Source organism: Colobus angolensis, unplaced genomic scaffold (genome assembly GCF_000951035.1).
Source record: "Colobus angolensis palliatus isolate OR3802 unplaced genomic scaffold, Cang.pa_1.0 Scaffold8, whole genome shotgun sequence".
In the NCBI taxonomy this organism is placed as follows: Eukaryota; Metazoa; Chordata; class Mammalia; order Primates; family Cercopithecidae; genus Colobus; species Colobus angolensis.
Genome location: NW_012121820.1, coordinates 19,090,496 through 19,104,420, shown reverse-complemented (window position 1 = coordinate 19,104,420; position 13,925 = coordinate 19,090,496). Strand labels below are relative to the sequence as shown.

The 13,925-nt window shown below is 53.6% G+C and overlaps 1 protein-coding gene across 1 annotated transcript in view; it reads left to right on the top strand.

Annotated features, from left to right (window-relative positions):
* The window catches only part of MYH7B (myosin, heavy chain 7B, cardiac muscle, beta), a 47,181-nt gene that overhangs the window by 18,424 nt on the left and 14,832 nt on the right, over nucleotides 1–13,925 (top strand). Inside the window, exons 3-16 of the mRNA XM_011929173.1 lie at nucleotides 2,498–2,597; nucleotides 4,336–4,384; nucleotides 4,623–4,784; nucleotides 6,024–6,130; nucleotides 6,280–6,423; nucleotides 7,246–7,402; nucleotides 7,704–7,731; nucleotides 9,106–9,202; nucleotides 11,295–11,318; nucleotides 11,456–11,548; nucleotides 11,667–11,730; nucleotides 12,711–12,809; nucleotides 13,500–13,603; nucleotides 13,758–13,896. Coding sequence (XP_011784563.1) covers nucleotides 4,697–4,784; nucleotides 6,024–6,130; nucleotides 6,280–6,423; nucleotides 7,246–7,402; nucleotides 7,704–7,731; nucleotides 9,106–9,202; nucleotides 11,295–11,318; nucleotides 11,456–11,548; nucleotides 11,667–11,730; nucleotides 12,711–12,809; nucleotides 13,500–13,603; nucleotides 13,758–13,896 — 1,144 coding nt within the window. The 5' untranslated portion in view covers nucleotides 2,498–2,597; nucleotides 4,336–4,384; nucleotides 4,623–4,696. The remainder of the gene's footprint in view (nucleotides 1–2,497; nucleotides 2,598–4,335; nucleotides 4,385–4,622; nucleotides 4,785–6,023; nucleotides 6,131–6,279; nucleotides 6,424–7,245; nucleotides 7,403–7,703; nucleotides 7,732–9,105; nucleotides 9,203–11,294; nucleotides 11,319–11,455; nucleotides 11,549–11,666; nucleotides 11,731–12,710; nucleotides 12,810–13,499; nucleotides 13,604–13,757; nucleotides 13,897–13,925) is intronic.

Genomic DNA, 13,925 nt, shown 5'->3' with positions numbered 1-13,925 from the left:
AAAAAAAAAAAAAAAAGAGAGACAGGGTCTTGTTCCTGTTACCCAGGCTGGAGTGCAGTGGCATGATCTCAGCTCACTGCAGTCTTGAACTCCTGGGATCAAGCAATACTTTCGCCTCTCAGCCTCCTGAGTAGCTGAGATTGTAGGTGTGTACCATCATGCCCAGCCAATTTTTTAATTTTTTGTAGAGACAGGGTCTTCCTACATCAGCCTAGGCTGGTCTTGAACTCCTTGGCTCAAGTGATCCTCCTGCCTCAAGCCTTCCAAGTTACCAGGATTATCATAGGTGTGAGCCACCATGCCTGGTTAATTTTAAAAATAGTTTTTGTGGAGATGTCACAGGGAGCTTATGAACACATAAATCTGAACACAGTCAAATTCTCTTGCTCAGAGCTCTTTGATGCAAAAAATAAATAAAAATGCCTTTGATGGCGCCCCAACTCCTGCAAGATAAAGCTCCAGATCTGAATCTAGCCTTTGAAGCCCTTCACAGTCCAGTCCCAACTGCTCAGTCCTGCCACACTCTCCTTTATGCCCTGATGGCCCAGCTGGTCTCAAACTCCTGGCCTCAAGTGATTCTCCCACCTTGGCCTCCAAAAGTGCAGGGATTACGGGCAGGAGCCACAGCACCCAGCCTTCAAACTAGCTTTTCTCCTTCAGACTCCTCTATGTTGATGTCTTTCTTGAATATCGTTCCTTTCCTAGACAATGTGTGTCTTTTGTTCCAATCCTGGATATGTGGGTCAGAAGCTGTCAGATGCATGTTGAATTGAATTCATGTGTCCCTCCCAGCTGTAGAACCATTATTCACGGAGTCCTTCAATGTCTTTACCCAAAGAAGAAATTTCAGGCATTGGGCTACATTGGTGGCAGATACATTTTGGGCTGGGATCTAAACTCCTGGAGTCTCAGACTCCTGAAAGAAGGAACTTCAAAGGTCATCCAGTTCAGAGGCCTCAGCCCTGGTCAACCTCTGCCTGAGTCTTCCTTGGTGCTGGCAGGCTCACTTTCCTGCAAGACAGCTTCTCCCTCTGCTGACGGGCTCAGAGGGTGAAAAGTCCCCCTTTGTGTGTATCCACATCCTGCTTCCTGTCACTGCCCATGGGTCTACTTTTGAGGCTACACAAGTCACATCAGCTCCCTCTGCTCTGGGACAGCTCTTCAAGATTTTTTTATTTTTTGTTTTTTGAGATGGGGTCTTGCTCTGTCGCCCATACTGGAATGCAGTGGCACAATTTCAGCTCACTGCCACTTCCAGCTCCCAGGTTCAAGTGATCCTCCTGCCTCAGCCTCCCCAAGTAGGTGGGATTACAGGCGCATGCCACCATGCCCGGCTAACTTTTTTATTTTTAGTAGAAACAGGGTTTCATCATGTTGGCCAGGCTGGTCTCAAACTCATGACCTCAAATGATCCACTTGCCTCAGCCTCCCAAAGTGCTGGGATTACAAGCTCTTCAGGTATTGAAAGTCAGTACCTTAAGCCCTTGCGGGTTATAGTATTTGTTGCAAATCACTCAGAGCATTGGGTTTTCTCTTTGCGTTGTCATGTTTGTGTGTGAGCTTATCTCAGCAGGAAGATGTACCCTGGGTAGTGGAAGGGAATCTACAGGGAAGATCTAGACCCATTTTGGGGCTTGGTTTCTCAGCCCCAGGTTCATACACTGAGTAGGTAATTCTAGGATTCAGACCCACATGATAGGTGTAAGTTAGACTTACTAGAGGTTCTGATTCTCCAGGCTAATTCTGTTGGTCCCTGGGCAAGAAGTCCTGCCTTTTGAGTATCCTTGAACAATGAAAAGAATTTTTCCCACTTTCTGGGCTTTCTATAAATTGCCCTAGCCCAGCTCTCTAGCCTCTGACGCCATATAGAGATTAAAATCCTATAATCTATCAGGTTTGGTTCATTCACTTACTCACTAGGTATTTATTGACTTTCTATGATGTGCAGGCACTTGGCAAGGTGCTGGGGACACAGACCAAGCTCCTGTCCTTGTGCAGGTCTTTTCTAGTGGCAGGAGGTAGGCAAGGTACAACCTAAGCTCTACACAGAGAATTGAAACAGTGAGGTTCTTACAGAGACAGTGTGGAGAGAAAGAAGAAAGGAATACATAATGTAGGATTCCATTCAAACAAATTTTGAAGATAGACAACACTAATCTGTGAAGTTAGAAGTCAGTATTATATTGTGGATCAAGCAAGAGTGGGTATTAAAAAATAAAAATAAAAAAGAAGTCAGTATTGCATTACCCTTAGTGAGGGGTGGTCCAAGGGGGATAATTTTTCATAATTTCTGTTTTTGAACAGGGTACTGTTTTGTTTTGTTGTTGCTTTTGAGACTGGTCTGTTGCCCAGCTGGAGTGCAGTGGTGTGATCTCGGCGCACTGTAACCTCTACCTCCTGGGTTCAGGCGATCCTCCCACCTCAGTCACCTGAGTAGCTGAGACTACAGGTGCACGTCACCATGCCTGGCTAATTTTTGTTTGTTTGTTTGTTGTAGAGATGGGGTTTTGATGTGTTGTCCAGGCTGGTCTTGAACTCCTGAGCTTAAGTGATCTGTCCGCTTGGGCCTCCCAAAGAGTTGGAATTACAGACGTGAGGTACTGGACCTGGCCCAGGGTATGTTTACTTTGAGAAAATTCATCAAACTTTATAAGATCGTTCACTGCAGCCTTGACTGTAATGGCGAAAGACTGAAAACAATCGAAATGTCTACCCAGAGGGGACCCGCATCATTTCCTAATGGGGACATGCTGTAGGACTAATTCCTAATAGGGTCTGGGCAGTTGTAATTTTGATAAATGTTGCCAGGTTTGGCACTGTAATTTTTCTTTTTTTTTTTTGAGATGGAGTCTTGCACTGTCGCCCAGGCTGGAGTGCAGTGGTGTGATTGCCACTCACTGCAAGCTCCGCCTCTCGAGTTCACACCATTCTCCTGCCTCAGCCTCCCAAGTAGCTGGGACTACAGGTGCCCGCCACCTTGCCCGCCTAATTTTTTTGTATTTTTACTAGAGATGGGGTTTCACTGTGTTAGCCAGGATGGTCTTGATCCTTGACCTCGTGATCCACCCGCCTCGGCCTCCCAAAGTGCTGGGATTACAGATGTGAACCACACGCCCAACGGGCACTGTAAGTTTTAAATGTGTTCCTGTAATATGCACACAGTAAAGTGCATACATCTTAGATGTACAGCTTGATTTGTTTTGCAAAGTGCACACACCTGTGTCCCATGGTTCTGCTCGGCGTATAGAGCATTTCCTGTCTCCCAGAGGCTCTCTGGTGCCTCCAGCCATTACCCTCCCTCAGAGGACCACTGTGCCACTTCTGTCACCATAGGCAAGTTTTGCCTGTTTTGAATGTATATGATTGAAAATGTAGCTTGGAAATTATTTCTTTATATTTCATCTGGCATACCTGTGCATTTAGAATGGGAGCAGATTGGTCAGAGGACTTCCCGTGTGAGCCTGGTCTGGCCTCTGGCTGGAACCCTGGCTCTGGAACTCCATTGTTCCATGTGTCTGGCATCTAAGGTTCTCAGATCCTTTCATTCTCGATTCTAAAACCCTGTGGCGTCACGGAGCCCTGAATGGGGTGATGGACAGGAGAGCCTGGAGGTGCCCTGAAACATTCCAAAGACTGTATGAGGCAGATGGATTGCCAGCGCCCTGAACCCCTGGAGAGTGAGCCACGGGAAGGTGGCTTCCTGTGAACCTTGAATGTGGGAATCTGAAGGGGCTCCTAACTAGGTTACATTTCCTTGATTCTTCCACTTCAGCCAAACAATTCCTTGATTCTGTAAGTTCCAGGAGACCAGATCAAAAAGAGAAGGAAAGAGAGGGAGAAGGGAAGGGAGAGAGGGAGTGGTCTCCTTCTCTCTCCTTCTCTTTTTAATCTGTTCTTGGCCATTGCTCATCTGTGAGACTTGGCCAATGCTTTCCTTTCTCTGGGCCTCAGTTTCCCTGGATGTATCAAGAGGGTTGACTAGATGGTCCAACCTCAGTGGGCATTCTGTGGTTTCCTCTCTGAGTGTCCTTGCTCTCTGTATCTGGAGGTGGGAGTATTTTTCTGGGCGTGTCAGACTCTCTGTGACTTGGTTTCTCCCCATGAGCCCGTCAGTCTCCTTGTCCCTGTCCCTGTCAGTCTGCACCCAGCCTCCCTGTCTCTCAGTGGAGTGTCTCTCTCTGCCTTTGTGATCCCCTGACAATGGGAGGTAAAAATAGCCCAGGGGCCGTGTGGTAGAGATAAAAGGGAATTTGCCTTTTGTGTCCTGTGGCCAGGCTGGGGGGGCTGTGACACGTGGAGATTGCTGACATAGCTCTCCTCCTCTGACCTTGACAGTGGCAATAAAAGGGGTAGCAGAGCTTCCTGCCCTCACCGTGGTGCTGAGGTGGGTGATCAGGACTGGGGTTGGAGCCGAAGGGAGGGCAGGAGGGTAGGTGGGTGGGTGGGTGAGGGTGTCCATGGGTGGCTGTGAGTCTTCTGAATCTGGAGTGGAGGAAGCCCTGGTGTTTGAGGGTGTGCATGTATGCTGGGCACTCACCCAAGGAGGCTGGATTGGGAGCCAGAGGGAGTCTCCTTGTATCTGGTCTTGTGGGTTCAGCTCCCTCGTCACTGCCATCTTCCAGTGCCTGCTGCCTTGGGCTGCCTTGAACCTGCAAGGTTTCAGCTCCTCCTCCTTCACCCCAGTGCCACTGCCGTGATGGATGTGAGTGAACTTGGGGAGTCTGCTCGCTACCTCCGCCAGGGCTACCAGGAGATGACGAAGGTGCATGCTATCCCATGGGATGGTAAGTGGAGGCAGAGGGGCAGGGGACACAGCCACAGAGATGCTTTTATGGACTCAGACCAGGAATTGGGAGGGGTGGCACCAGCTCAGGGCTGAAGGCGCATTGGGGCCTGACAGCTGGAGCCCTGGACCTTTCCCGCAGAGTCTGGGGCCTGGAAATTAAAACCCCATGGACACTGTGTATATCACTGTGTGTCTGTGAGCAAGCCTTGGTTTGTTCCCCTGTGAAATGGGATAATAGCACCTACCTTCCGGAGCTGCAGTTTATGAAGACTCGGGCTGGAGCCCGAGCCTCTGAGATGAGACTGATCGGCATGTGTGCAGGCTGCCTCCACATGTCCACAAAACTTGTGCTGGGGTTATTTTTAGTGCTTTCTGCAGAGCCAAAGCCACCCTTTATTAGGGACAGGAATAAAGGCTGTACTATTTATGACCTGGTTTGCTCATAGGACAATACTAACAATAGGCAGTGTGTACCGAGTGCTTATTGTGTGTCAGGTCCAGAGCAGATGACTTTCCATGCATCATCTCAACAACCTAGGGAGATGGGGACCAGCGCCAGGGCACCAGGCTCAGAGGGACCTTGTGCTTGATTCAACACTCTGCCGTTGCCATCTTGAAAGTTTTAATAGTTTTCAACAAGGGGACCCACATCGTCATTTTGTACTGGGGTCTGTAGGTTATGTAGATGGTCCCAGATGGTCCTGACCTACGCACTTGGCAGAGCAGGGAACATAAACTCTGGTTTGCGTTCCATGAAATCTGGGGTCCTCAAAGTTCTGGGGACAGCTGGCCAGACAGAGAGCACAGGTTACAGAGTTAGGAGGCCTGGATTTGAATCTTCAGTGAAATAGGGAAGGCAGGACGCCTCCCCAAGAGTTATATGCCTGATATTGAGAGACCTAAGGAGATCCCCATAACATTTTCCATATGAGGGAACTGGCCCAGAGAAAATCATGGATTTTCCTGAAGTCAGAGGGCAAACATGGTGGAAGCAGGGATTGGAACCCAAGCATTGTAACCCAGACTCATCCTCTAATAAGGGGATCTCTAGGGACCCTCCCAGCTCTGCCCTTCCTGAGCCTGGGTTTGGAGGGTTCTTCACTGGAACTCCTGTGTCCTGGCAGAAGGGCTTTGGGGAAGGTCACAGGTCTATGGATACCATGGCTTGGGAACTCCAGCTAGAACCCTGGGGGTGCCTCAGCCCCTCTCCGAGTCCAGTGCTCTCTCTGCAACCCAGGGAAGAAGCGAGTCTGGGTGCCTGATGAACAGGACGCCTACGTGGAGGCCGAGGTCAAGTCGGAGGCTACTGGGGGCAGAGTCACCGTGGAGACCAAAGACCAGAAGGTTCCGTTCCCCCTTTCCTGAGATTAGCCTCTCTGTCCCTAGGCCTCCTGGCCAGCAGGATCTGCACTCTGGGTATGTGGGTGGGGGTGACAGGTGAGGTCAGTCCGTTCCTTCCGGTCCCCTTACCTCTGACACGGTCTGCCTGGTAGGTGCTGACTGTGCGTGAGGCCGAGCTGCAGCCCATGAACCCGCCCCGCTTCGACTTATTGGAGGACATGGCCATGATGACGCACCTGAACGAGGCCTCTGTGCTGCACAACCTGCGCCAGCGCTATGCCCGCTGGATGATCTATGTGAGCCCCAGGCCCAGGCCATGGGCGGGGCGGGGGTTGTGTGCGGGGCAGGGGTTGTGTGTGGGGCGGGTCCATAGCGATGGGGTAGGACTGTGAGTGATGGGGCGGGTCCATAGCGGTGGGGCGGGGCTGTGAGTGATAGCGCGGGTCCATAGCGGTGGGGTAGGGCTGTGAGCGATGAGGCGGGGCTGTGAGCATTGGGGGCGGGGCTGGAGGTTGGGCCTTGGAACCTTAGGGAAGCAGCTGTTCCCCTGCTGCTCCGGCGGACTGGCGGCGGGAGTGTCTAGAACTCAGCTGCTGACTATGGAGGCCGTGCGCATGGGCTAGGGCAGGGCTGTGAGCACGAGTCAGGGGCGAGGCCAGGACAGCCACAGAGGGTGTGGTGTGGCAAGTCAAGTGGCTCCTTGAGGAATATCGCAGGGGTCATGGTCTTCTGAAGACTGGGGCCTGGGGATGGGAACTTAGGTTGTCCCTCCCAAAACCCTACCAGTAGGCCAGACGTGGTGGCCAATGCCTGTAATCCCAGCACTTTGGGAGGTTGAGGCAGGCGGATCACCTGAGGTCAGGAGTTCGACACCAACCAGGCCAACATGGTGAAACCCCATCTCTACTAAAAATACAAAAATTAGCCAGGCGTGGTGGTGTGCGCTTGTAGTCCTAGCTACCCTGGGAGGCTGAGGCAGGAGAACCACTTGAACCCGGGAGGTGGAGGTTGCAGTGAGCCGAGATCATGCCATTGCACTCCAGCCTGGGAGACAGAGCAAGACTCCATCTCAAAAACAACTAACAACAACAAAAACACTACCTATACTCTCTCCTCAGACCTACTCCGGCCTCTTCTGTGTCACCATCAACCCCTACAAATGGCTCCCAGTCTACACGGCCTCCGTGGTGGCCGCTTACAAAGGAAAGCGCCGCTCGGAGGCACCGCCCCATATATATGCGGTGGCAGACAACGCCTACAATGACATGCTGCGCAGTAAGGGCCGCCTGGACTCCCTCCAACCCCAGACCCTGACCTGGGTCCCCGGAGGCCTCTGTAAAGGACCCTCTTCCCCCACTGGCACTGCCCCCCTTTTGACGCTGCTGGACATGGTCGCCCAGCTGTTCTGTCCCTCCGCATGGGAGCTGACCTCCACTAGGGACAGCCCCACCTACTCCTTCCCATTCCTGGCTCTGGGTGGTGGGGTCTGCCCCAGGGCTATGGATACCCAAGGTGTTTGACCTGTGGCTGGCCCAGCACCTTGGCCGACTTCTCTATCCCCTTCCCTTTCCTCCAGACCGCGACAACCAGTCCATGCTGATCACGTGAGTGTGGGGCTCTGGGGGTGGGGTGGGAAATGCTGGCCATCTGGCAGAAAGAGGGCAGTACCACAGTCATTTCCCAGGGTTGAATCCAAAGTGCTTAGGGCAGGGCTTTTACCACCTGGAGCTAGTGTCCCAGCTGAAGCTAAATTAGGCCTGAGCACATTCCCTGCCGCCATTCTGAACAGATGTGTTCTTGATAGTGGATAGGGAGGGTACACCCACAAATGGAGTGACCACCAGCCCCATACCTCCTCTCCCTGGGGCCTGGAGTCTCCCACCTCGATCTTCTGGGGTTCTAATTCTGGCTGAGGGGCAGCAGGAAAATTCCTCTGCCCGTCTTCCTTTTCACCATCTACTTATGTCTGAATCTTACCTCTGATCCTTCTGTTGCCTCTGTGGGAAAACGGTAGAATTCTTACATGCCAGGTTCTTGACCAGTCAGGCCAGTATGGACAATGTTTAGTGGGAGTGTGCATGCACGCATGCAGTTAAGAGCAAGGGCCTTGGCTGGGCACAGTGGCTCAAGCCTGTAATTTCTGCACTTTGGGAGGCTGAGGTGGGTGGATCACTTGAGGTCAGGAGTTCGAGAACAGCCTAGCCAACATGGTGAAACCCCATCTCTACTAAAAATACAAAAAATTAGCCAGGCATGGTGGCAGGCGCCTGTAATCCCAGCTACTCAGGAGGCTGAGGCAGGAGAATTGCTTGAACCCAGGAGGTGGAGGTTGCAGTGAGCCAAGATCGTGCCACTGCACTCCAGCCTGGGCTCCATCTCAAAAAAAAAAAGAAGAAAAAAAGAAAGCAAGTGCCTTTAACCCAGACGGGCTTGGCTGAGTGCAGTAGCTCACACCTGTAATCCTAGCACTTGGGGAGGCTAAGGCGGGAGGATTGCCTGAGGCCAGGGGTTTGAGACCAGCTGGGCAACGTAGCGAGACCCCATCTTTTAAAAAAAAAATTGAAAAGTTAAATAAAAAACCGTACCTACCACAGAGTTATGACTCAGTGAGTTGATGTATGTGCCTGGCACACAGTAGGGACAGCCACAGAACTCCTGATACCCAGTTCCTTGTTCCTAAAATGGGGGTGATAATGGAGCCTGCTTTCCAGGGTTTTCTGAGCCGAAACTGAGCTGATGGAGTAAAGTGCCTGGCACTGAGTTAGTGCTTAGTGGACAGTGGCATAATCGTGTATTGTCATCTCACAGGGATGGTCTACACTGGCTTGCTTTGTACACCTCTGAGGGTTGATCCATCCTTGGGGGTTTCAGGTTGGGGGGAAGGAGATGTGGGAGCCTCTGCTTGAGGGATGAGGCATTGGGGGTGGGGGAGAATTAGGCAAGATGGGCATTGGTGACTTATGTTTGTGTCGTCCAAGCGGAGAGTCGGGGGCCGGTAAGACGGTTAACACCAAGCGGGTCATTCAGTACTTTGCCATCGTCGCTGCCCTGGGAGACGGGCCAGGCAAGAAGGCCGTAAGACTTGCCCACTCGGGCATGATCCCTGTTGCTTCTCGCTCTTTTTCTTCTTTCTTCCTCTCCTTGTTTTTTTTTTTTTTTTTTTTTCCTTTTTAAAAACTTTGCTCCCCAGAACCCTGAGCCCTGCCTGAGCCTCCCACCCTGGTGGGGGACTCTGGCCTGAGCAAGGCTTGACCAGAAAGGCTGTGGCCACCTGACACGCCTGCCTTTGCATTTCCATTGATAACACGGAGGGGTGGGACCACATTGCCGTTTCTAAATTTGTGTAATTTTATCTTCCATTGTGACCTTCGTATATTGAGAGTTTACTAGGTGGGCTGTCTTGGTTTCCCTGACAGTTACCTACCACTGACACGTTAGACACAGAGGTTGGCTGGCATGGAGGGCACTGGGCGTTCCCAACAGCCGGGGTTGGCAGGGCAATTTTGTGCCTTGTGATTTCTGTACAGTTTTTGGAAATTTCTGAAACAATAGGGCCCAGTTTTTTGGTTTTTGTTTTTAAGGCCTAGCCTTGGGGCCAGTTGTTCAGAGCTCTGTGGCTACCCCCAGATAGGCGGCCTTTTCTTTCCAGAAGCCTGAGGCCTCCCTCCCCGCCCAGTCCCTGCTCCTGGTCCTGTTGAGCCTTGCTTTATTCTGGGTATTTTTCTTTTTTCTTTTTTTCCCCTATTTTCTTTCTTTCTTTCTTTTTTTCTTTCTTTTCTTTCTATCTTTTTTTTTTTTGCGTTTTCCTTTTTACCCGTTTGATTGTCTTGATTTTTGATTTTCATTTCAGTTTTGTTTTGTTTTGTTTTTGCTGTTGACTTTTTGGTCCTTTTTCCTCCTTCCCTTTCCTGCCCTGTCTTCCAAACCCTGAAAAAGGTCTCTGGGGATGTAACAGAAAGTTGGGTTGGTCGAGTGACAGGAAGAGATGTCAGGGAGAGATCAGAGCTGGCAGGGACACAGCTGGAAGGGCAGAGGAGCACCTGGGCAGAAAGGAGCTGGGACAGTGGAGCCCAGGGGAGAGGGTCAGGCAAGGGAAGGGTGGGAGAGGCTGCCCGCAGGAGCCATGGCTGCAGGACCTTAAAAGGTTGATCAGCTCCCCTTACCTTGGCCCCAAATTTGGCCAAACGGGCCAGAGAGAGCCCTGCACAAAAGCACTGGATGGGAGTGTATTGGGCAGGGGTCCCACCTCCCCTGCCCAATGTCTCTGTTAACTCTTGGGCTTCCTGGAGGTGAATGAATGACCACAAAGTCCCTGGTAGTGTATCTGTTCCCTCCAGAATCCATTCCTTCCCTTCTCTCCCTTTCTTCCTTGGCTCCCAGCATCCGGGGTAGGGAAAAGAAGGAAAGGAAAAGGAAGGGAAGGTGAGGATGAGGTTAGGATGGGGAGAGGGAGGATCTGCTCAATTCAGTTAGTCCCTCTGGGTGACACACAGGACAGCTGTAGTGTCTGGGAGGCAGGATGCTGGGTACCTGCCCTGCCGCTCCTGACTTGCTGTCTGGCCTTGAGCAGATCCACTCCCTGCTCCAAGCTTAGTTTCCTCATTTGCAAATTAGGGCTAATAATTGGCAGCTGGCAGGGCCATTGTGAGCACTGGTAGGTGTACAGACAGACATACAATGAAGACACACCCAATTGCATTACAAAGGAGAGGTGTGTAAGGTCATAGCGGGAGTTTAGGGCAGGAAGGTTCAGACCAGGAAGAGGTCTATTCCAGCTTTGGAGCAGCCAGGAGGCCTTCCTAGAGGAGGGGGCATGTGGACTGGGCTCTGGAGGACCCTATATTTTAATCGGGAGGCCCCTGGGGCTTGGAGCAGGGCCACTGCATGGAGACTGGAAAATGAAGGGAGGCCAGAGGCCAGGCTGGGGCAGAGGAGGCTGCAGGTGGAGACTCTGGCTGGGGCTGTGCCACTCCCACTTTCCAGCATTTTGCCTCTTAACAGCTGGAGGAGGGTCAGGCCGAGGGGCGGAGGGTGGGGGCCACGCATTCGGGTGACTAACGTCCACCCCCCTGTCCTGCTGCCCGCTGCCTTCCACTGACACCCCGCCCCATCCCGCCCTACCCTGCCCCGGAGGCCTCGCCCTCTAATGTCTGTCTTCTTCCCCCAGCAATTTCTGGCAACAAAGACTGGGGTGAGTATGGGGCCAAAGTGAACGGGGGCAGGCCTGGGGGTGCCCCTTTCCTCTGGACAACAGAGGGGCCACGGGGGACTCTGGCCTCCCGGTGGGTAGGCATCAGAGCTGACGGACCCTCACCCCCACCGCCCCAGGGCACCCTTGAGGATCAAATCATCGAGGCCAACCCTGCCATGGAGGCCTTTGGCAACGCCAAGACCCTGAGGAATGATAACTCCTCTCGCTTTGTGAGTGGTTGAGGTGGGAGGGGCGGCGGGGATGCGGCAGGCCGCCAGCAGCAGGTCGGGTACAGGTGGGGACAGCGCTGGCTGTGCCCCTTGGCTGAGGGCTCCCCTCTGCCCACAGGGCAAGTTCATCCGCATTCACTTTGGTCCCTCTGGGAAGCTGGCATCTGCGGATATTGACAGCTGTGAGTCAGCCCGCTGTGGGTGGTGCAGGGGAAGGAGGCCCCGGGCAGGGCCTGAGCCCAGCCACCGCAACTCGGCCTCCGTCATCACGACTTCTGGGCTCCCGCCTGCTCTAGGCACTTCTCTCTACTCCCTGGCTGCTACCCAGCTCAGGCCACCTCACCTATCACCAGAACATCACCCCAGCCTCTGCCTGGTCTCCAGCCTCCTCTCCTCTACACGGCTGTAGTTTTGCTGGTCATATCCTATTTCTGCTTGAAAGCTTTCTCTAGATCCTGTCACCTGAGGATGGAGACTCAAATCCTCATTTGGCCAGTCAGGCTCCTGTGACTGCACCCCTAGCCCGTCCCCAGTCTTCTCTCTGGCCACCAAGAGGGCAGACCTGGCCCACGCCCCTCCTGCCCCAGCTGCACAGCTACACTCAGAGTGCCCCATCCTTCCAGGTGCCCCGCTGGGAAGTGCCCCAGTATCACCCAGCTGCACAGACCCCAGGCACCTAGGCCACACTCAAGGGGGCCAGGGACACAGAGGGGCCCCCACATTGGCCACTCCCCACGTTGGGCTACATGGCTAGGTCCTGACAGATAAGCACAGACAGGCAGTGACAGGGATAGGGATAGGCTGTAATTCACACCCTGACCCCTAAACAGACACACACAGACAGACACGGAGGCTCGGCCACACATGCACACACGCTGACACACCAACAGATAGAAACCTGCACACGCAGACACCACACTCACCCCACACACACGAGGACACACACTGACCCATCTGGCCAGAGACACACACAGGTAGACAATACGGCTCATGTGATGACGCAGACACAGGAGAGACGCCCTCCTTGCACACTCTGGCGGGTGCAGACGCAGCCCCCCCCCCACACTCCCTGCCACCTCTCTCCCTCCGCATCACCCACTTGGGACGTCCATCCACTCTGGGGAGGGGTGGAAGATGGCAGGCCGGCGCCCCTTCTCCCCAGATCTCCTGGAGAAGTCGCGGGTGATCTTCCAGTTGCCCGGTGAGCGCAGCTACCACGTCTACTACCAGATCCTCTCAGGGAAGAAGCCAGAGCTGCAGGGTGAGGGGCAGTACGATGAAGGGGGTGGGAGTGAGAACCCGGAGGGCTGCCTGGCGCTTCCTGGCCCCCATCAGGCCAGGCCCTGGTGGTCGTTCCCTCCCTGTCCTGGGGTCTGTGGCCTCTCTTCTTTCTTGGGACTTCTGGTTACTTTCCTGCTAGGGCACAGTCGTCTTAGCTCTAGCAACCTGCCAGCGTGTTATCGCTTCCTCCAGAAACCTAAGCTCTGAACCCCACCTGCTGTCCTGAGACTGGAGAGGTCCCACCCGGTACCCAAGGCAGACTGATGACTGTCTAGGCCCAGCTCTCCTCCCTGGCAAGCCCCTTGAGGGCAGAGTCTGGTCCTCCCTGTGCCCCAGCATCTAGCATGGGATCTGGGCCAGAGTGGGCCATGAGCAACAGCCAAAAGATAAGTGAGACGTGGGGACTGTGGTTCATTCCTCAGAGAACCAGAAACAAAGAGAAGCCAGGGTCAAAGTGAAGGCCAGGTCAGGGCCCCTCACTCTCAGTGCCCTCAGCCTTGGCAGAGGTGATGATGAGAAACTTAGGCCCCAGACTGGGAGATGAGGTCCTCTGGGAGGGCCCTAGACTCCTGCTGAGCTTGCGCCCCAGGATCCCCTATGCTGTAGGTGTTGCGGGGAGAAGAGCCGGTAAGCACCACCTGACCTGCCTTTCTCTGCCCCATGTCCCCAGACATGCTGCTTCTGTCTATGAACCCCTATGACTACCACTTCTGCAGCCAGGGCGTCATCACGGTGGACAACATGAATGATGGGGAGGAGCTCATCGCCACTGATGTACGGGCTCTGGTGGGAGGGGAGCTGTGTGGGTGCCTGTGGTGGGATTGGAGAGCACTGCCGGTGCCCCCAGCTGCATGAATGGTCCAGGGGCAGTGCCTGGCTGGACCCTGGAAGAGCCCAGACCTCTCTGAACTCTCTCCCCTCACCCCAGCATGCCATGGACATCCTGGGCTTCAGTGTGGATGAGAAGTGTGCCTGCTATAAGATCGTGGGTGCCCTCCTGCACTTTGGCAACATGAAGTTCAAGCAGAAGCAGCGGGAGGAGCAGGCGGAGGCCGATGGCACTGAGAGTGAGGGGCCCTGACCTGGCCTTCACCTT